The 21,669-nt window shown below is 37.5% G+C and overlaps 1 protein-coding gene across 15 annotated transcripts in view; it reads left to right on the forward strand.

The window, feature by feature from the left end:
* Positions 1–21,669, forward strand: part of ROBO2 (roundabout guidance receptor 2) — a 471,920-nt gene that overhangs the window by 362,113 nt on the left and 88,138 nt on the right. For all 15 annotated transcript variants that reach the window (XM_063347562.1, XM_063347578.1, XM_063347615.1 and 12 more), the window contains 5 exons: positions 3,752–3,876; positions 8,470–8,641; positions 14,964–15,169; positions 19,182–19,263; positions 19,971–20,136. In XM_063347562.1, coding sequence (XP_063203632.1) covers positions 3,752–3,876; positions 8,470–8,641; positions 14,964–15,169; positions 19,182–19,263; positions 19,971–20,136 — 751 coding nt within the window. The remainder of the gene's footprint in view (positions 1–3,751; positions 3,877–8,469; positions 8,642–14,963; positions 15,170–19,181; positions 19,264–19,970; positions 20,137–21,669) is intronic.

Here is a 21,669-nt window from a genome sequence, read left to right on the forward strand (position 1 = left end):
TCAGAATGTTTTAAAAATTGACCTACTTCGAGAGAAAGAAGCAATAATGGCTTGAATTAGGTTTTGTCCAGCATTCCTCTGAAGCTGGGCTTTGAGGAAGTCATGATCTCAGTTAACCTTTCTGCAAAATGGGAGTAATAATATTTATCTATCTTTATAAACAGCTTCTATGTATGAAGATAATAAGCTCTATTTTTAGGAAAAATGAAGAGCCCAAGTGCTTATTCTGTCAAAGAAGCCTTGCTGCCTTTGAGCAGGGTCGCATTGCATTCTCTGAGGATAATGGCAGTCTTACCGCTTTGGTAGTTACACTTGACCAAGATTACTCCTGCAATCATTAACTGTTACTTTCAGTTTTCAGTTTGCATTATTCGATTGGAATTTGATAGAAAAAACTGATATGGTGAAAACATTGTTTAAATGCTTTAAACAAGGTCATTATTATCAGTGGCTGTCTATAAACAGAGCTATAGCTGAATATGTCAACAAACTGCAACAAAATGAGGTTTTCCTTCATTATAGAACCCCCTACTTGAATAAATTAAAAAAACAAATACAAAGTTTTATTTCACCAAAATGGCATCTTTCATGTTCTTTAAAATTACAGTATTACTCTAATTAATGTAGTGACCAATAAAAGTTATCTCCTTGTGAGATCAAGAGATTATATTTAAACAAAAGCTCCGATTCATTTATTTATTTTTTTAGTGAATTTCTAGTAATTATGGTTGCAGAGAAAAGCTAGAAAATATATCCTTGCTTAACTATATGTCATTGTTTACTGGAGTCTTTAAAAAGCCTAAACTAGTAGCTATGAGGCCATGGATCTTCTGTTCAGCTAGTATGGCAAATGCTGGATAGGACTTGGTGCGTGGCAGAGAGAGAACTCAACAGAGTCAATCCACGTCATTTGGATTATCTGGACTGAGCGACAGCCTTAATTCCTGCTTCGCTTCCTTGTCTCTTTTTACAGAAGAAAGGATCAGTTTTCTGCTCTTAGAGATGTTCAAAGTTAGGGGTGGATCAAAAACTGGAAACTATGTAGAAACTAGGACGTTTAGCTCTCATTGTTCCTTGACTAGCAAATTACCTTAATTTGGTCCTTGGAAGGTCTGCCACAGCAACAAGTTCAGTGCTATTACATCTGCTCAGAGCTTTGAGGTATCGACTTACAGTACAGCCTTGTGTGTGTGAGAATGTTTCAGATCATAAAATCATGGAATCTTCATGGTTGGAAAGGACCTTTGAGATCATCGAGTCCAACCATACACACACACAGAAAAAAACCCTACAATCTCTGTCACTAGAGCATGCCCTGAAGATGAACCCTTAAACTTACCTGCCTTGCATTTAGTTGGCTATGTGATTTGAAAGATAGGCTCACGGAATTGTCATGCCCTTCTTTCTTATGTTGAACTGTCTCAGAGCACTGTTAGCGTAACACACCCCCAGTGCACCAAATATGCCTACGAAGTGATCTTAGGCATCAATCATGCTTAGGTATGATCTATGGAATGGTCTCCTGACACCAGGTTTTTAGTGTCAAGATAGAAAGATTATGGTCTTGAGGCCACCCGTAATGCAGGATAGGCATGGGACTCATGCATAGTTCCTGTCAAATGCAGATATAACACCTGAAGGGGTTAGAGGTTTTCTGCTCTCCCTTCTGCCTGAAGTTGCTATTGATGCTATATTAATATCCTGGGCAATGAACTTCTATGGTTGAGCAGCAAACACGGAACTAATTCAGTGACCTTTATTAAGTGGGTGGTCAGAACAGTAGAGATACCGTAATGTAAGGTATGCCTATAGGAATGGAGGTTTCAAATTCACAACTTAAAGGTCTTTCTCTTTTTCCATTCTCATATGATTGAATGAACAAACACGTGCACTCATTACCACATTACTGCTTTCTGACATCTGTAGAGATTGCATACAGTTATTCTGGGTAAAACAAGGTGGGGGAAAAACAAGTAACTTCTGCAGTTCAGCGCTTTAGGAATAGTACAGGATGAGAAGAGGCGGACACTTCTCTCTTCAGAGAGGCCAAAACCTGCGTTTAGGAGTATGAGGCAGAAGGAAGACTCCTCGTGTTGTCCCCACCCTCTGCCTTCTAAATTGGTGGTGATTCATATTTATTGGGTGTTTTGCAGTTCTTATTTTAAGAATGCATTAGACCAGTGCTGTTGAACTGGTGCTCTTTAGACTCCTGCTGATCTGTAAAGCCTTGGGAAGTACCTCATGAGATAACTATAAAGCGTATTTTAAAAAAATCAGATCTGCATACATTTCTATGCAGTGAGCAGACTTGTGTCGTTGCTGTCAGCAGGTGTAATCGGAAGCTGGGTCTTGATTGCTCTTCGTGCCTAATTAAATAGTTTGTAATTATAATGGTGAAAATATGGTTTTCTAAAACACTTAAATTCTGTTTACCTAAAAGCTTAGTGTTCCTAAACCATCCCTCTCCACAACGACCAAACTGATAGTGGAATAGAATAAAATTAATGTGGGTTTTTTTATTATTGTTTTGTCCCCTTCTTCAGCCTGCCCCAAAAGCTAGTCGTTTGATGAGAATATTTGGAGACACTGCTTACATTTTTAAGATATGCCAAATAGTATAAATCCAATTCCAGTGAATTTCAGTGTTGAACTGAGACTGGAAGGTTTGCATGTCATGCATAGAAAAGTCATTTGCTTTATCACATCAGTCTCAACATAGTTGCTGATGTGAAGTTTTTTCTCTCAAATCCTCCAACACTGCTTCTTCCCCACTTCTCTTCTGCACATTAACACCTTTTCTTTCCCTTCTTATTCCCACTAAACATTGACTCTCTATTCTGCATCCCCAGACAAGTAAAACTATACCTCTCTTTTAGAAATTGTTCTCTTCTGACTGTGCTTCCTGTTCCCCTGTGTCTGAACACTGTTAATGCCATGTACTTGCAAACATAGTCAGTCCTGGTTCTTTTTTCTTGTTTTAACTCCACTTTCTCCTTTTCTCTTTTCCTTGTCTCTTCCTGACTTCCTGGAATACCTATTCCTTCTTACTCACTGCTGCCTACTAACTCATCAACTATTGCTTCTTTCTTGTCTTTACGCAAGCCGAAATCCAGATCTCCCAAGTTTGTGTTGTAGCAACCGTTCTTTTTAAAGCAAGTCCTCCTTCCCACTCCATTCTTGGCCATGCTACCCCTAAGAGAAGAGAGGGAACTCTTGAACTTCTGTCCTTCTGCTGTCATCCAGACATTCCTCTCCTTTCTCCATCATTTGTAAAAGTGTAGAGGGGCGGATTGAAAAAGGCAGTCTGTATATCCTAATTCATACCTTGCAATACACAATAGCTCCAGCACAACAACAAGCTCTGTGAAGCGTAGAGGGTATGAGAGTGCTGATATTTGCCCAGATGAAAGATAGAATACATCCACAGCTAATATCATAAACACCTGACTGCTGCTCCTTAGCATTTATTGTCATCAGAATTTTACTCTAGCATGTATGGTTGTAATGTTTCTTTCCTCTCTTTTTTCTTTTTTTACGACTGAGGATATCACATACTGATATTGCTGCTCTTTTTGTTGCTCTTGTTGTTTTTGTTTATATATTAGTTCTGTCTACACTAATTAATGTTTCTGGTGTTACGTCCTCTGGCATAAAAAAAATCTCCATAATGTTGTCTCTTTCCTTTAATATTCCTCATCCCCCCCCTTGCAAAATACCCTAAATTTACACCATGGTTTTTCTTACATTGTAGCTCCCCCACAGTTTGTGGTGAGACCACGAGACCAGATTGTAGCCCAGGGTCGAACAGTGACTTTTCCTTGTGAAACTAAAGGAAATCCCCAGCCAGCTGTTTTCTGGCAAAAAGAAGGAAGCCAGGTAAGCTATAAGTACCCTATAAGTCTTTCAAGCCTTTCTAAGTAGTTATATTGTTAGATTTTTAGGAATATTATTTATATTACCTTTCATATATTCTTTTGATGTTTCACAGGAATTTGTCTTTTAAACTATCACTATTCTCTACTGGCAATTTTGTTGCTGTTTTTTTTAAAAATATTAATATTGTGAAGAACTCAAAGGCCATTTAAGTTGGTGAAACTTGTGCTCGGTGCTGTATAAACATATAGAAAGCAATAGTATGTATCTTAAAGACTTTTCCTTCTGAAGCCCCCAACAAGCAGATGGGTGAGACAAACATAGTAGATAAAAAAGGTATGGCTCAATTTTTAACTAATCAGTGCAGTAATTACAGTTCACAACCTGTCTAGACACGATCAAGCAGATATATATCTAGCAAGCTGATTTGCATAGGCATATTCTCATAGTGCATATAGATAGAGGTTTTGAACACGGAGACGCTTTCTTCAGTAACATTGTCTCAGGAAATTTCTAAATCTAGTTTTGGAAATATTTCCCTGATTCTTACTGTCATTTTTTGAAAGCAAAATTTCTGATGTAGCAGTCGATGTTGCCATCAGCCAATACTAACTTCTATAGCTTAATATTTGAATGTCATGCCATAACATTTTTTTACTGCTGTTGCTGTATTGGCACTATGTTGCAGCAGAAGTCAGGCCTTCTCACTTTCAACATGCAGTTCATGTGAGTATGTTAAATTTGAACACTGTAAACTGTGTCGAATTCTCTCTTGCGCTTGAGAAGAGATTAAAAGGGGTAAATGGATGCCCAAGGACAGTGCCTCCTGCAGCTCCCTGATGAAGCCTGTCATGGCTACGCCTGTCTGTGTATCTATACTGCATACCCTTCTCCATTGGCTAAATGAGGCGTTTCAGAGTCTTGTGCCTTTTTTTGCCATACAGCGATATGTGAGTTAACTCAAATATTCACACTGTGCTGTGCAGTACAGGTGCGCCTTTTGTCTAATCTGGAGGCATTGTGTGTACCAGCTCAGGAGGTCAGAACCACAGACCTCCCGCTCTGCCCCACCTGCTTCTGCTTCACCTTCTTACAAGGGCAGATAACTGATCCAGAGTAATAGGACCAAGGCTCACAGCTTTTTGTGCTACGTTGCATTTGTGGCTTACAAAGATACCACACTATTACTTTATGAGTGTAAGCTTGTATGAGAGTAAGCTTAGTCTTCAGTATGTTTCTTTCAGCGTATTATTCAGAGAACTTTAGATCTAGCCTCCATGGATCACATCCTGGAAAAGCACAGTATTGTGAGTCTCACTAAGGCGAAAATTGTTCCAAAGGGAAAGTAGAATAGCATATTGAAATTAAAGTAGGAAGTACTGATGTGCTAGCAAACATTTCAAACCCCTTCCTTGTAGAGCATTTTAATAACATGGTAATGTTTATGTGAAGTGAGCTTATAGTGTCACACTTGAATCTAATAAAGTGGACATCCATCATGCTGTAATAAAGAGAAGAGCTTCTAATTAAAGTAGGGCATCATTTGCAGGATTAAAGTCATTTAACGTAATTGAAAAGTGTTAATACTCTATTTTATCCTCTTCCATTGGTATCACTTCAAGGGTAAAAACATTTTAAGGTGAAAATGCATCTTGTGTCTTTAATTGAATGTTATTACCTACTGATTGTACCATGTTGAAGCTGTTTAATTACAAACCTGGAAAATTAATTACCATATTGAGAACCAGATCCCTGAGGGTTAGAATGGTCTTTTTTGGCAAATAAATGCAACGTAAAAATTGATACCTACATGGTTTATAATCAAACCTTGAAACGTAGCTCAGTGTGATTCACTACACCCTCGTGTTAATCTTAATTGAGCATCAGTGAAGTAACACAGGTTACAGTCTCAATACACGAGTTGCCAGATTTTGCAATGAGACACCATAGAACAGGTGAGTTTCCACATACTGTATATCATTGTACAAATCTGAAGGACAGTATTTTGGTCAAATTAGGTGTGGTGCACTGAACATACATGACTTTTCACCTTTGCATGCCCAGCTATGAGTTATTTCTTGGCTTTACAATGTGTGCTTCTGCTATTACTTGAGGAACTGTAAGCAGCACCACTGTTAGTGTTCAGAATAACGTTATGTAGTCATGTTAGCTGACTCCAGTAATTGTAGAGCATTTTTCATTGTGAATCCATTTCTCGATCCTGTTTCTGAGCACAACCAGCTGGAAGGGAGGGGAGCTGTTCCCTTCTGAGTCATTTTTTCGTGCCAACAGCTGCTCCTTTGTTCTCGGTAGCCTTTTCGCCAGAGCCTAACAGCCGCCCACCAATGAAATGCACCAGATCGGGGCATGTGTAACCTTTAGACTCTCAAAATTAAATTCTTCCTTGAGATAAATTCAGTGGTATTACATCAGGGGTGACGCTGTTCCCCTTGTTTGCAACCTAGTACGCCACCATTGTGCCCAGATGAGCAACCCAACAGCTAATTAAAACCAGTGAAATTGTAAAAACATTTTAAAAGGGGTTATACTCTAATTTAGGACAAGTTATAATTCATAGTTATCTGGTCTTTGAAGGAAGGAGTCATGAGACTGATGAGCTCTTCCTGAAGTGTGGAATATTCACTGCGATGTGGTACCTCTCAAGAACAGATAAGCCCATGCCGAAGATAAAAAGGACAGCCTCCCCTTTCTAGTGCAGCGATGAAGAGCAGATCTTCTTCCTCTTAAGAATTAGGAGCTTGATCCTTGCACTGTCTTTTACATTGTGTTTCTTTTTAGACTTTGCATAATGAGTGATAAATGGTGTCAAGCTCAGCCATATCAAAATTCTCTGCTTTCTCGTAAAATTTAGTGGAGTTTTCATAATACCCTCATTCAGTTGGTGTCTGTGCCAGGCAGAGGTTATTCTGAAAGTTTCAATGCAATTCAGAAAACAGGGCAATTTTTCAAGACCCACTTAGCCCTGTAGCCTGAAATTGTTTCAGAATTTTCACACTTTTTTTCTTATTGGATCTGACATGTTTACTGGGTGCATATTGATTTTTGAGGAAAAATTTGCTGTGAAAAATTTCTTGAACGTTGACATTGAAAGGGGATAAGGGGAAAAACTCACCCTAGGGTGACAAGTAGCCTGGTGGGTTAATACAATTGTAACGATACTTGGGTGTCGGATCTTATTTAAAGCATATCTCTCTCCTTTTATTGCCAAAACCAGAGAGATAAAGGTGTGAGTTTCACTTCAAAGCAGGATTTTTTAAAGTCCAAGTTTGTTGCTTGTCAGTTGCAAATGATTTTTTGTGAACCATTAAGGTCTACTGCAGAAGAAGCAGACCTACAGAAAATTCACGTAATACCCTATCCTATACTCTTAGATTTTCTTTTTAGCCCATATAGACAAGCTTAAAAGTTAGTAGGGAGTCATCATTAGAAAGCACAGCCAAGCTGTACAGAGTTGCAGTAATGACTGAAAGCTTATCACAGCATGGTAACAGTGTGTTGGGGTATTCTTGATACAAACAATTGTATTTTTCAGAGGGGCTTGTTGAGTTGACATAAAAGCCGGACTGGAATTACTGTTGTTTAATTATTGTTTAATCTGTTCCCCTTTCTGTCTCATTGGGCAATGCTGCTGACCTTTCTGTTCACATTGCCTCCCTTTTCCTGTTCTTTTTTTTTCACATCGAGAGCTGTGCCAGACGGCATAACTTTTTCCTTGAAAGCACAGCCTTCACCACTAAAAGCTTTTCTGTCCTTTTCTGTATTATTGATTCATTCAGTCCTTCATCATATGCAATGACTGCTACATCCATTCCAGTTATTCTTATTGACATCTCTCTTTTCTCCAATCCAGCCCAAAGGCAAAAGCTAATCCCCCTGTTTTGTGCTAACCGTTGTCTTATCCTACATGAAATATTTTTTTCTCTCTGATGATTTCCACATCAGATTTATACTCTTTCTCTTCACCCTCAAGGCTCCATGCTGCTTTTATCCTTTGGTATATCTCAGTTTTAATTTCCTTTTACTTCTCCTTTAAGATCTCACGTTCTGCCAGCTTCTCCTACTTTATGACCTGTTTGTGTCTTCCTCCCAGCTTTCCTTCTGTGCCACGCTCTTACTTTCTCCTTTGCCCAGAACATATTCACAGCCAAACAATAGTGCTGTGCTCCCTCAAGTCCCCAGGATTCAATTCTTTCTGCTAGTTTTCTAATGTTTACTGTAGTATTGTGTCCTCCTGGTTTGACAGCCAATAAGTATATTATTTCAATTACATTTAGAACAGAGATGAATGTGTCACAAATACAAATCACTCAAGTGCGATTGTTGGAAAATTTCTCCTTGCCTGGACCCCCAGCCAGAATACACCACTGTGTGCTGTCAAAGGGCTGTTTCTAATTTAAACTGCAAGTTGCCCAAGGCAGGGAAAGCTAGCTCTATGTGTTCGTAAGGTCATAACCACACTTACTTTTTCTTCTAGCTTATATATAGTACTTTTAGGGAAAAATCATTGCCTCTCTAGCTGAGGGAAAAGTGGTGCTTTTGTGTTTTGAATTGATGTGAGATGAATTGTCTTTGCAGAATCTACTCTTCCCAAACCAGCCTCTCCAACCCAACAGCAGGTATTCAGTGTCACCAACCGGAGACCTCACTATTACCAACATTCAGCGGTCTGATGCAGGCTACTACATTTGTCAAGCACTGACGGTTGCTGGAAGCATTTTAGCAAAAGCTCAGCTGGAGGTTACTGATGGTGAGCTATGGAAGTTCCTATTGTTTTTTCCTGTCAAAAGCATTTTAAAAGTGATGTAAATAAAGGCATATAAGAGCACATAATTCATGCAAGTAAACAGACAAATACAATGAAAGGGTTCTCTGTGCAATTCTCTATGGTATCAAAAAGGCATCAAAGTCTAATTTGCCTTTTGCTTGCTTTCTGGAGGTTCCTCAATAATACAAAAAACCAGTACAAACCAGTTTAGAATTGGGTTGGTGAGAAAGCAAGTGTCTCGGTTTGCTGGAGCTAAGGTAGGACTGCGAAAAATATTGTGAAGAATTAATAGGTTTGTGATTAAAGCAGTGAACTGGGGTGCAGAAAAATCACGCTCAATTCCCACCTCATTCCCAGTCTTCAGTATTATCAGCTCGTTTGGGGATGTGTTCTTAGCTCAATTAAATCAACACAGTTACCTTGAACTTACTGAAGTACTGTTGGTTTAGAACAGCTGCAACATGTAGACCTTTATTCCCTGTGTCAATAAGGCGCCAAGATATTTCCTTACCTCAGAATTGTGTTCTAAGAGTTTCTCAGTATGGATAGATGCTAAAAGAGACATGTAAATGTGTAGGTAGGGTTTTCAGGAAAGGAAAAGAAAAGTATACATGATCTCTCTTGATGCTTTCCGTTTCAAAATTTTGGGTTTGAAAGTTATCCTGCCTTGAAGTTTACTTCAGTCCATCTGAAAACATGAGTCCCATTGATAGCTCTCTTCATTCCATTGTGGATAGAAGGCAGTTTGCATCCTTTAATGTTAGTGAAGAAAACAACAGAATTCCTCTTATACTAGGAGATTGTTGCATTCCCCAACGTCATTATTCCTTATCTTAACTGACTCATTAAATATCTCCTGACAGACTTTGATGAATTTTTGCCATTAAAACTGTTGTTATATGCAGAGGTCTACTTTTACTGTTCCCTTAGAGACCTGCCTGCACCATGAAAGTTTGAAAAGATGTCTAATTCTGAATAATCTGGCTTTTCACAAGAACATATTCATCACAAGTGACAGGTAGAGAGGTTCAGGCTCGTGTTATAGAGGTTTGAGCATTAATTTGATGCCTTTTCTTTGTTTTCCAAAAGCTGTCTATATTTTTATGACAAGGGGAGATAATTTCTGCCTTATCCCTGCATCTTTACAAGCACATTGCTTTTCTGTAAAGTAGTTTCTGAAGACTAAAGGCTAACCTTCGCTCTGCAGTCTCTTTAAGTCCTTCCTCTCATGGTCTCTGACAAAATGATGCATTTTCATTCAATTCAAATTTAAATGTAGATTAAAAGGTCATTTTAAATTAATGGAAAGGCAGTATTTTTTAATATCTGTCCATAGCGCTGCCTGATTCAGTGCCATGACTGTGATTGGAATAAATAGAACACACAAACATTGGCTAAGAGGACATTGAGCTGTTAATGGTTGCACCTGCTGATGCTGTACAGATTTACTGCAACAGGGGCCGAGAGGATCAAATCAGGTTCAAGGATATTAGTGATGAGAAATTCTTCCTTTTGACAGACAAGGCCTGTGGTCCATCTTTATCTATTTCTTGGCGGGGGGCAGGGGGGAGGAGGGGAAAATAATAAATCCTAATGACCTCTTTGGAATTTTCGTTAGTTTATTTAACGAGTCAACAGAAAGCTCACAAAGGTGTCCCTGCTAAAAATGCAAACTCAACTACAATTAATTGTGATTAAAGGCGGTGCGCATTCCACATTGCTAGAGAAAGCATTAGCTGGTGGCTCTGCTGCTCAAGGAATGCAAGGCCTGCGTTCTTCAAACACTTTCCAGACCCCACTGTCAGCATGATCGTTATGAAATAATACAAGGTTGCTTTATAGAAATACCATTGCATCCTTGAGTCAAAGGGCAGGTGAGGTCAGGAGAAAAGTGCCAGAACAATATTGTGGAACTGAGATTATATAAATAAATGTACCATTAGATCGCAGATATTTTTTTAATTGCTTTCAGTTAGGAAGTTAACCATAAATGTCTAAATAATCTCTTTTAGTTGATTCTGAGCAGAAGTTATGGAAGCTAATGATTTTTATCAGTAGGGAAATCTAATTTAATGGTTTTAAAAAATATAATAAAAGATAAACACTGTGCATGCTAGCTATATACTTAAGCATTAGTGTTCTAGTTTTTGGCTGGTGATTTCAGTTTTACTTCATAGCCCAGAATTTTTCTGTTTGGTTAATGATTTAATAATAGTGGCGAGCCATCTTTTTCATTTTGAACACATTTTTGTTTGATCCAGAGTAATTTAGATCCAATTGAAGTTCCAATACAGAATGAAAACATATGTCATGTGCAGAAAAACAAGTGCTTAATTACACCATATATAGCAGTGTTTCAGTTGTTACATTTTTGCACTTACAAGTCTTTACTGGAAATATTTTTAACTCAAGTGTTCACATGAGAAGAGATTACTAGCTGTGATGAAATGTGCTGAGTTGAGCGATAATTTTGCTGATTATGGACTGTGCTAAGAGCCTTCGGTGTATTTGAAATTCAAATCTTGTATTTTCTTGAAAGGCTATCCCATAATCCGCTGTCTAACGTGCATCTGGAAAAGCAAAATCATTTTAAAAATTGAGACAATCTTAGCAATCCTTTCAAACTCAAGACGTGAACATGCAGTTCGCAGTCTGTAAATGACAAATCATGCAAATAAACCGAGTGCTTCCATCTAACTATGTCTGCGCTCAAAATAAAAAGAATAGTTTACAATTAGTATTTTATTCCATAAATTTATCCATCATGCACAGAATCTTTTGGAGAAGATCTCAGTTTCTCCAAACCTAGTCATTATTTATATTTATTAATAAAAATTTCGTCCACTGTATGCTCAACTGTAGGATCGGCCTAGCAATGCTAGTTTACCCAGCGGTTGCAGTTTAGGATGAGTAATGGAATGCAGGGGCAAGCTTAACCTCCCTCAGTGGATGGCAACATAAGAATGAAATGTTTTAGGATATTCAACTAATTAAAAAGATCTCATTTATAGGCTTTTGAATGAAAGCAAAAGGCTGGACATACAAGGGAATTCAGAACAGGTGTCAAAAAAAAAAAAAAAAAAGGAGAGAAGGAGTTGTCAGCATACCTCAACAGCTCCCTTTCCATTTGGAATAGACACTTAAGGCATTTTTCCCAAACTCCTCTGCTATTTTTTGACTGTAGGTCTGTTGAATGTTCTGGGATATGTCTCTCAAATCCTTCTGGAAGAATTTAATATCACTCACAGTTTACTCATCTGCAAATCCGGCCACCATCATTCCTGTCTCTGATCAAATATATATTACGTATTTTATAGCAAGTGTGACAGTTTCAAACAGGATAAATTCAGAACAACTTCACAGCCTCTTGTGAAGCTCTTCCTCAAAAAAGACAGAGGAAGCGTTGGTGTCTGCTTTTCCACCTCTCAGGAGAACACCCTGCCCTATCATGCTATCACGAGAATTTTGTAATCGGGTAAACGATCTTGCTTTGAGACAACAACTTGTATCTGATTTTCCCCATTAATTCACCAGGAAAATTTTTGAAATGCTGATTTTGGAAGTGCCAAAGTAAAGACTTAATTTTTTCATTCTCTTATTTTAATTTCCTGTTGTAATTTGACCAAATTCCACCCAAATTTAAACATGGTTTGAGCAGATCCAAGTTGTATTTGTAGTGATTAAACTGTTCATTAACAAATATAATTTGTCCTTTGCTGATACTCTGCTCAAAATTTAAGCCGCATTTTATCACAAAAGGAACCTGATAATTTTTCAGTTACCAGAATATGTGAGTATATGTCTTCTGACAGTTTCAAAACCATTTTTAAAAATTAAATTAATTTTGAAATCTCTTTTACAACGCAAATCTGTTTTATCCACAAAAAATATTTATGTGGAACGGATATAAAAGTTTCCTGCAACATAAGCAACATAAAATGTAAATTAAAAATTAAAATGTTGCAAAAGAAACTAACAAAACCCCCTTTTTGTGGATATTTTTCATTATGGCTCTGTTCCTCAGAATTCTTATGATGTATCTTTTTAAACTTCTAACCGAGTTTTGAGTCCTTGTACTGGAGCCCTGCGTAGTAGGAATTCAAGCACGTATACACGTTTTAGAGAAGATTTACAAGTCATACTTGTGAAGACAATACAGTCGTTCACAGATCAGTGGAAACCCTAAGTGTTCATTTAACCTTTAGCCTTAGTGTCATGGAAACCTGTAGTGGTCTTTCACCCATAACACCCTTGAAAATGAAGATTCCTTCTGGCCAGGAGACTTTCAATTACACTATTGATCAGAGCTATTTAAAGGATTATGAGCTCCTCATTTGGGCTGTAAAAAAACTAATTACATGCCAAAGAACAATATCTGTATGCAGTAGGTTTTGAAAATACCTACATTGCTACACATATGAAAGGCAATTAGATGCAGCAAATAACTGCAATGGAATAGAGAGCACCTTAAGTAATTCTTTTTCCTTAATTTTTAGCTACCTAGAAAACTCGGATTTGCTGTTTTACGTTAAATCTAAATGAAAACTTACACAGCTGAGATTTTGTTTTAATATACTCGTGCTGCAGGTATGCTGATAGTAACATATGAGCTGAGATCAATTTTTATTTCACCAAATGGCTGAACTGTGTGTTCATAAGGAATCTTAGTGAGATCAAAAATTTCATATCAAGGTGAAAAGGCATTACATTTTCTCTTTTCTTGTAATACACTGTTTCCTGTCCTGTCTCTGCATTCAGTGGGTGATAATTCAGAATTTCCAAAATAGCTTTCATGTTCTGATGTTAATAAATGATCTGTATTGGCTTTCTATTTTCAGTTTCAATTTCAATAAATGTGATGAACTCAGACTCCAAGGTGCCACTAACACTAATGATTCTATACGTTGTTAACAAAAGAAGGTAGTTAGTATTTTCGCAACATTACAATTTCAGAAACAATTATTTTGGGTATAAAATCCACCCCTAACATCTTCCTAGTATTTTTTATTTATTAAGTAATGTAATGGAAGTGCTTTGGATCTGCTGAAGGTTCCAGAGGTTTGTTTCTCAAACAGCTCAAATACAACAGAAACCATATTGCTTCACAATAATTTATTTTCACTTCGTTGTTAGAGTCAGGTTGTGTATGGACTATAATGAACCAGATTATCATCTAGAATAAATGATTCAAACTCATTTGATATCAGTGGGGGCAAGCTAATTTACACTGGTTTAGGAGCTAATCCTGCCTGTTACAATATTTAATACCAATCATATAACTGTTCAGTTGTTCCAAGATTTAAAACAGCAGCAATGTGGCAGGTAAATATATAAAAATGAATTCTCAGTTCTGATATACTGATTTTATGCAGGAGTCATAGCCTTGTTTATATTCAAGCATTTCACATTCATTTTGTGCAAACAAAAGTTGTATTTTGCTGCTTAACAGATGGCTCAGAGAATAGGTTCAACAGCAGAGTTATTTCTGAAAAAATTGGTCTTTCAAGAAGAGTGAACATGAGCGTTTTACCTCAACTTCAAGATATCCCACTGGTCGTGGAATGAGGTTTATACGCAGATATGCACTCGCTAACTGGTTGTGGAGTCCTTTAAGCACTATTTCAAGCATGCAAATGTAAATTATTAGAGGAAAAAAAGTTAAGAGAGGTCATGGCTTTAAAAGGTGATGAAATGATTTGGTAAGCAAGCTGTTAAATGGCTTGATTGAGTTTGAATTTTTCTCCACTGGGAAGAGTGGTAAAGTCATTTAGATCACTGAGGTTGTGTTAGATATTTTTGCTGATGAAAACTCACAAGTTGAATGTGAATGGGGGATGTGGTTGGTACCCATGCTAGAATGGCTGCAATGTTTCGCTTTGAACTTTAACAGATTTTCTCTTTTAAGCCCTAAATCAGGTAAGCAATTAAGCACATTTTGATGTGACATTAAACATGTGCTTTAAGTGCTTTCCTAAATTGGAAGAAATGAGAGATATACCTCAGTTCTTTTCTGGATCAAGATCTTAATTTTCATCCAGTCTTAAATGAGTGTCATGATCTTTGCTAACAGAATTTTATATATCTAGGTGTTGCAGTGGTGTAATAAAATTCTTACACAAACGCTTTTCAAATATACCAGTTAATTGTTAACATGTATCTGTGGGTCTTCCAAAAAAGAAAGGTTTTAGCCTTTTAGAGGCTAACCTAAACCAGCCTGTTAAAATTGGTACTGTGTCAAGAAAAGGGCTAGCTGCAGCAGAGGATCCTTAAAGGTGTGGATGCCAATGCATGTGTCACTGTTTAGTCTTGACAGATAGGCCTCCACCCATCATCCTGCAGGGGCCGGTCAATCAGACACTGGCAGTGGATGGCACAGCTTTGCTGAAGTGCAAAGCAACCGGCGACCCCCTTCCTGTCATCAGCTGGTTAAAAGAAGGATTCACCTTCCTGAGCAGAGACCCTCGAACATCCATCCAGGACCAGGGGACGCTTCAGATTAAAGCTCTGAGGGTGAGTAGCGCTAACAAAATAAGCGATACGTGGCTAGTCTTGAACTGTTGGTGTGTGTCTCAAGCAGCTCTGCTGTCTTCAAAATTAACCTAATTGTCTCTTTTACGATGAAATTCTCACCGAGTCCACATCCTATTTCATTCTTTGACATTGGGGAGGGAGGGGAGAAGAGCCAAACTACCATCAGATATTTCTATTAGAATTCCCTAAACATTGATATTTAAAATGTTACTTACGTTGCAATGGAACACCTGAGTTGGGGATGGATAGAAATACAAAAGGACAGGCCTTCCTTATCTTTTCAGTTGGTCTCACCATGAAGCCACTCGTCTGTTGTCTCTGTTAAAAATTAGGGCAGTTCATTTTCAACACCTGATCATGATTTTCTAAGGAGCTATTGTGCTAGCAAGTGATTTTGGAGTTCATCAGGGTTTGGCTGTGCACTTTCTCCATCAATGAGTCTTGACAGTCTTGAGCTGGCTGATTTATTCCAATGTCACGCTTGCTGGAGATGTTTCATAAGGCTGCGAATGGGAGAAGACATCTAATACTGTAACATATATGCAGACGGATTTCTATTCAAAACGGAATGCCTATCATAATATTTACATTTTGACACGTGAGATAATAGGATATCTTAAAAGTACAAAGAAATCTTATAATATTCCAAATAGTATAATGTCAGATTTTGTTGATAAACATTGCATTACTAATCTTCGTTTGGGATTTTAATTTTTTTCTGTTCAAAGATAAAAATGCATAGTTGTTTGTGTTTATGTGGACAAGCATGTATATAGAAAAATAGTAAGGTAGATGTCGTTACTTGTCAAGAACTTAAAGACAATTTCAGAAACCATTTAATTTCATCAACAGTAATTTCTGCACTTAGCTTTGCCATACAAAAAAATGTCAGTGAACATAGCTACTGAGGACAAGACATGAAGTGCAGTTTTGTTTTCTGATACCATCTCATCAGTGATCGTAGATGAATTGTTAACTTCCTTGGAACAAAATGGAATTTATTAAAAAATTTATGCTAGCTTTCCTAGAGTAAACAATTTATCCTTCCTCCCTGGGCTGAAGGCAGGTTTAGGCCATGAAGGTTAATGCATTTTTCCTGTAGAGCTGGATTAAAGAGTGCGCTTGAATAGTCAAGATTCCCCAGTAGTGTTAGAAAGCAGCAATTAAAGGTGGAAGCTTAGTGATTTCAAACAAACTTTCAGGCATCGATGATGGGCTTCTGTGGAGCGTCCATGAGGCAGAAGCTCCTGGGATACCTGTCTGCATGCAGCTATGCAAACAATGAAATTGGTTCTGAATCGTGACAGCGCATTAATCTCGCTGTTAGAGGCAAAAGGTCTGTAAACGAAAAGAAAAAAATTGCTTGCAAGGGGAGAAGAAAACAGTATTAGTAGTGAGTGTGGTTTGGAAAGACATGAAGCGTTTATTGATCCTTAAGTGGCTCATTCACTAGTAACCGATTTTCCTTAAAGGCTCAGAAAGACATTTTTTATAAACCCCTCGATTGCAGTAATGTGCACTGTTTGACTCAGCCTTAAGAGCAAAAAACACACACAACCATAAAAACCAGATTTCTCCTGTACCTTGCCATTTTTATGAATTAAATATGGATTTAAATTTGGAGTGTTTAACTTTTCTCTCAAATGTGTCTAAGCAAGGGCTAGCAACACTTCCTAAGCAAAAAATGGCCACGAGATATGTCCAAGTACAGTTACATACCCAAGTTCAAAGAAAACTCATATTTATCACCCACATGTCCTCAGCCTTCTTCCCACGCAAATAACAATCACTATCACAATCATAAAAGATTTCAAGACATGGGTAAAGATGAGCCACTACTATTTAAACCTTTGAGACCATCCTCTTCTGCTATGCAACTTTCTTTGTGTGTGTAAATCAAATTATTCAGGAGTCTGCAGCAGTTACAGTGAACCATGGGCCACAGTCATACATGTGAACCTAGAGATTTTTCTGATGAGCCAACCTTCCCTGTTGCTCTGAGGAAGACAACTAAAAACTTACATACGTGACTCATTCAGTACCCTTTCAGACAGGTCAATACTGATGGAAAACTCCCTTCTGCTCCGTAAAAGTGTACACCACCAGAATTAGACACCTGCATTAACTAAGGAAGAAAACTGTTTCTTTTACCGAGTAGCAAAGATTTTCCACTCAGCTCCCCTGTTGTTTTTTCCATAGCACAAAAAAAGTATAAATAATTGATTTATCAATACACTATGTCTGTATCTAATCCATCCACAGTCTGGAAGTTAGATAATTCACCATAACTTGCAAGAGGCAGCATATCTCCAGCTTGCTTTATATGTTGAGTTTGCCTTCTGCAAGTTACTCTGTTGTGTGTACCACACACTTCATTGAGTATGCCATACCCCATCTGTCACGGTAGTACACAAATGAAGCTGAGAACCATAGCCTTGAGAAATATTCTCCATTATCACATAATGAAGAATTATATATTTAACAAAACCTCGGAAGAAGCGAAATAAAACACTACTTCAGAATGCAATAAGGTGCTCTCCTCTGGAAAATCTGTTTCTTTTCTAGAGTCTCTCATTTCATTAGCAATACCTCTATATTTTGAGTCTCTGAGGCCTTGTCAGGGGGTTTTAGTTATTACTTGTATTTCACAGCAAAAGCACCTCCTAAAATGCAAGTCATGCTCATTCGGACTATTGAACTGGCAGTAATCGGTTGCTTCTTGCCCCTAAGAATGGTACGCTGCAGTCCCAGTGTATCTGAAGAAAATACCATCAAAAGTCAAACACGACCAAGTTAAGAATCAATTAAATTATATATCAACAAGTAATCTAAAGAACATCTCAATTATTTGCCTTGGCATTCTTCTAGAAGAGTGAGGTATAAGCACTTCTCTATAGTGCCAGTCTTCATTTAGCAGAACACCCATTACAATTCCTTAAAGTCCAATAAAGCTTCTTGAATGCAGTCCTATTTCCGTCAAGTCATCTGATGGTGAATATAATTCTTCTCTTTTATCACTAGAGTCAGCACTCTCCCTCTTCTGCATCCATCTCCAGATTACCATGCTTTATACATAGTGTCAGGAGAGCTCCTCTGTATGTTTTGTGCTTTGTGAAGTTACTGTTTTCCACCCATCTCTGTAGTCTTCCCTGGTTCCTGTCTCAGAAATCTTTACTTTAAATTTAAGTAAGGACAAGCAAAACACTTGGCAAATTTTCCAGTAGAACCATTTACACAGCAATGAGATTAATATTGACAACATAACTCAAAATGGTTTCCTCAAATCAATTTGAAATATATGAACTGACAAGGGAATCACACCAGTTTTGAACAAATGCATTTTTTTTTTGCTACCAAAGGGCCTTGCGAGCCTGAAATAAAATCCCATGTGAAACAGAAGACAGGTAAGCGTGGTGTAGGATCTGATGTAACTTTGCCATTTGAAACTGGCTTGGAGGACTGTCTGCGTAGAGAGAACCACTGTTAAGGCTCAGCAACAGTGTTTGTATGTGGGGTGGCCTGTATGAAATGACTTCATCTGTCATAAGAGTCTTAAGATGATGTAACAGCTTTCCTGGCTTTGGAAACTGTATCTCTGGGTCATGATGGGATAATGAACAGGGAGATTTTTGTCCTCTAAGAAGTTAATGGCTGTTATATTGTTACCTGATTTCACCTGCATTTGTTGGAACTAATACAAAGTTTCACACTGTCTAAAACATCCCTTGTGTAGCACTTACGTGCTGTACTGATACAATTAACAATACGAAAATTAGAATTAGAAAAGTATTAGAAGCAAGTAATCATATTCCCTAAAAGTAAGCCACCATTAAATGACTGTTTGAAAATGTCTGGCGCCCTCTTGTCTGGTGTAAAATGTAGGCTAAGTCCTCCTTACCAAAAGACACTGGGAAAAAGAAAATTAGAGTAAACTCTGTCAGCTGATTCTGAAAGGCTGTTAAAATTGCCCTTAACTGTTTCTTGTGTCTAGCTGTCTGATACCGGGACTTACACTTGCGTTGCTACTAGTTCCAGTGGGGAGACATCTTGGAGTGCTGTGCTGGAGGTGACAGGTAAGCGATGGCCAGGGGCTGGTTTTCAGTTGTCACAAAATGAAAGTGTAGACTATATTAGAGCAGTCTGAGTGAAGTGACCTGTTCTAGAAATTCTGGGATTGAGATGGAGAAGTTTTAGGTGGAAAGGTTGGGTTCCTTCACACACCTTGCATTTCATCGCTGTTATCTTAAAATGCCTGTTGATATTGCAACAATTTGTATTTGTCACCAGTGACAGTGACGTGTTAGAACTATTCTAAACAGGAGTATTAATACGCTGTGAATTTGCTGGTAATTGGCTTGGGCAAAAAAAGTATTGTGCCTACACAGAGGCCTGTCAAGGTCCAATGGGCTGTCTGTGAGTACTGGAGTTGATTTGGATATAGGAACTTTTTCAGCCTTCTAATAACTAAGGTTTTGGTATGTTATGTAAATTTCAGCAAAGCTGGTCTTTCTGTTTTTCTTTCTTTTCTATTTTAATATATTTATATATAAGCTTTTCAGTTTTGTGGTTTTTTTTCTTTCAGTATGTACCTAAAAAATATAGCTTTTTAACCAAAAATATATGTGGTGATGCAATTGTTGACTTAGTTCGTTACAGATTAAGAACATTGGTTATGCTGATTTTGCAGATGTTTGGCATGTTTTTCCTTTTAATCTTCTACTTTGATGAAATTTATACAATCAAGGATAAAAAGTAATTGTTTTGAATTTGCCCCTCACAGAATCCGGTGGAGCGGCAGTCAGTAAAAATTATGATATAAATGACCTCCCTGGGCCACCATCCAAACCTCAGGTCACTGATGTTACTAAGAACAGTGTCACCCTGTCCTGGCAACCAGGGACCCCTGGAAGCCTACCAGCTAGTGCATATATCATTGAGGCTTTTAGGTATGTGAATTATATCACTTTTAATCTCTTTCCTTTCTAATTCTGCTTGAGCCCTGGTACCAGCTGTTCTCTTGGTATTGTGGTGTTCTTTTGGACTCTACACATATCATTAAAAGTTCATTAAAAGACTCAACTTCTATGGCAGGCATTGATTATTATTTTTTTTTAAATTTACCGTTTTTTTTTCTAAGTGATTAATTGAAGGAGCATCTAACTATTTCCTCCTGTCAACAGGAATACAACAGGAAAATGCAGTCATTGTTTGTTACTTTTCCCTTAGCATTGATGATCAGTGAGAGTCTCCTGTGGGAATGCTGCAGGTCAAATCATTTGGGCCAGTGTTGTCTTGACTATCATAGTGCAAATAATCTGAAGATAAGTGGGTAATCCTGAAGCCTCTCTGCACACTTTAATTCCTGTTTTTGTTAAAGCAGCACCTATTAAAGAGTCAGAGCACTTTAAATTTCTATTTTTTACTGCTTTAGGTAGATTAAAGCTTTTAACTGAAAAGGTTAGTGTTGATAATTTAGGATTTCATCCTGCAGCATAAGGCTGAACGGAATCCAGCTGCTCCCTTCCACACAGCAGCAATTAATACATGGTACGCAAGAACTCCTGGGCTCCAATTCAGCAAGTTTGTTTAAGCATAGGCCAGCTCTCCCAAGTATCAGTAACATACGCTTTGCCTTAAAAATGTGCGCATTCTTAAATGTTTTCCTTAATTAGGATGTTCAACAAATGACAATTTAGTTCGTCTTTTTAATTAAAATTCATTCAAGAATTTGTCAAATTCGTTTGCATGCAAATTTAAGAACACATAGTGATAATGCTTCATCTCGCTATGTTAATATGCAAAGAACACTACTGTATGTGCAGATTGTTGGGTTTGTTCTGGAACTCATCCTTTGTGCATTACACGAATGAAACAACTGAAACAGCATGACTCGTAGCTCTCCATTTTCTTTTTCCTTTTAATATATTTAAAGCCTTTTTTTTTTTAATCAATGCTATACAACAAAGCGCAATAAAATAAAATTTTCTCTTTAAACTTTTGTGATATTTTGCCCTAGATAAGCTTTAAAGGAATCCCTTCAATAACTTTAACAAAAGCCAGGCATTTTCATTAAGAGCTGTTTTAACAATCACACTTGAAATCTCTTCATACAGTGGATTGTAATCTAATTATAATAATGTTCAAGGGAAAATTTAGTGACAGAAAAAATATTCATATGCTTTCCTTCATTTACAAGCCTATTTTCAGAAGGTTTTCTTGTAACTTTGAGTGTGAATTTAGTTCAAGGAGAATACTTCTCTTCCAATGACAATTTATTGACATAATTTACTTAGCAATATAGAAAATTATTCTTTGAACAGGATTTTCCTTTCTAAGGTTTATATTCAAGGGTGGCCTATTTATCATTCAAATTTACTTTACAGCTTTTGACACTTTCCTTTTGCAGGTATTTTAGAGAGATAGCAAAAGCTTTTGCTTCTGTTGAAAAGAGAAATATTTTTGACAGCTGTGTTTTTGGT

This window comes from Chroicocephalus ridibundus, chromosome 1 (genome assembly GCF_963924245.1).
Source record: "Chroicocephalus ridibundus chromosome 1, bChrRid1.1, whole genome shotgun sequence".
Lineage (NCBI taxonomy): Eukaryota > Metazoa > Chordata > Aves > Charadriiformes > Laridae > Chroicocephalus > Chroicocephalus ridibundus.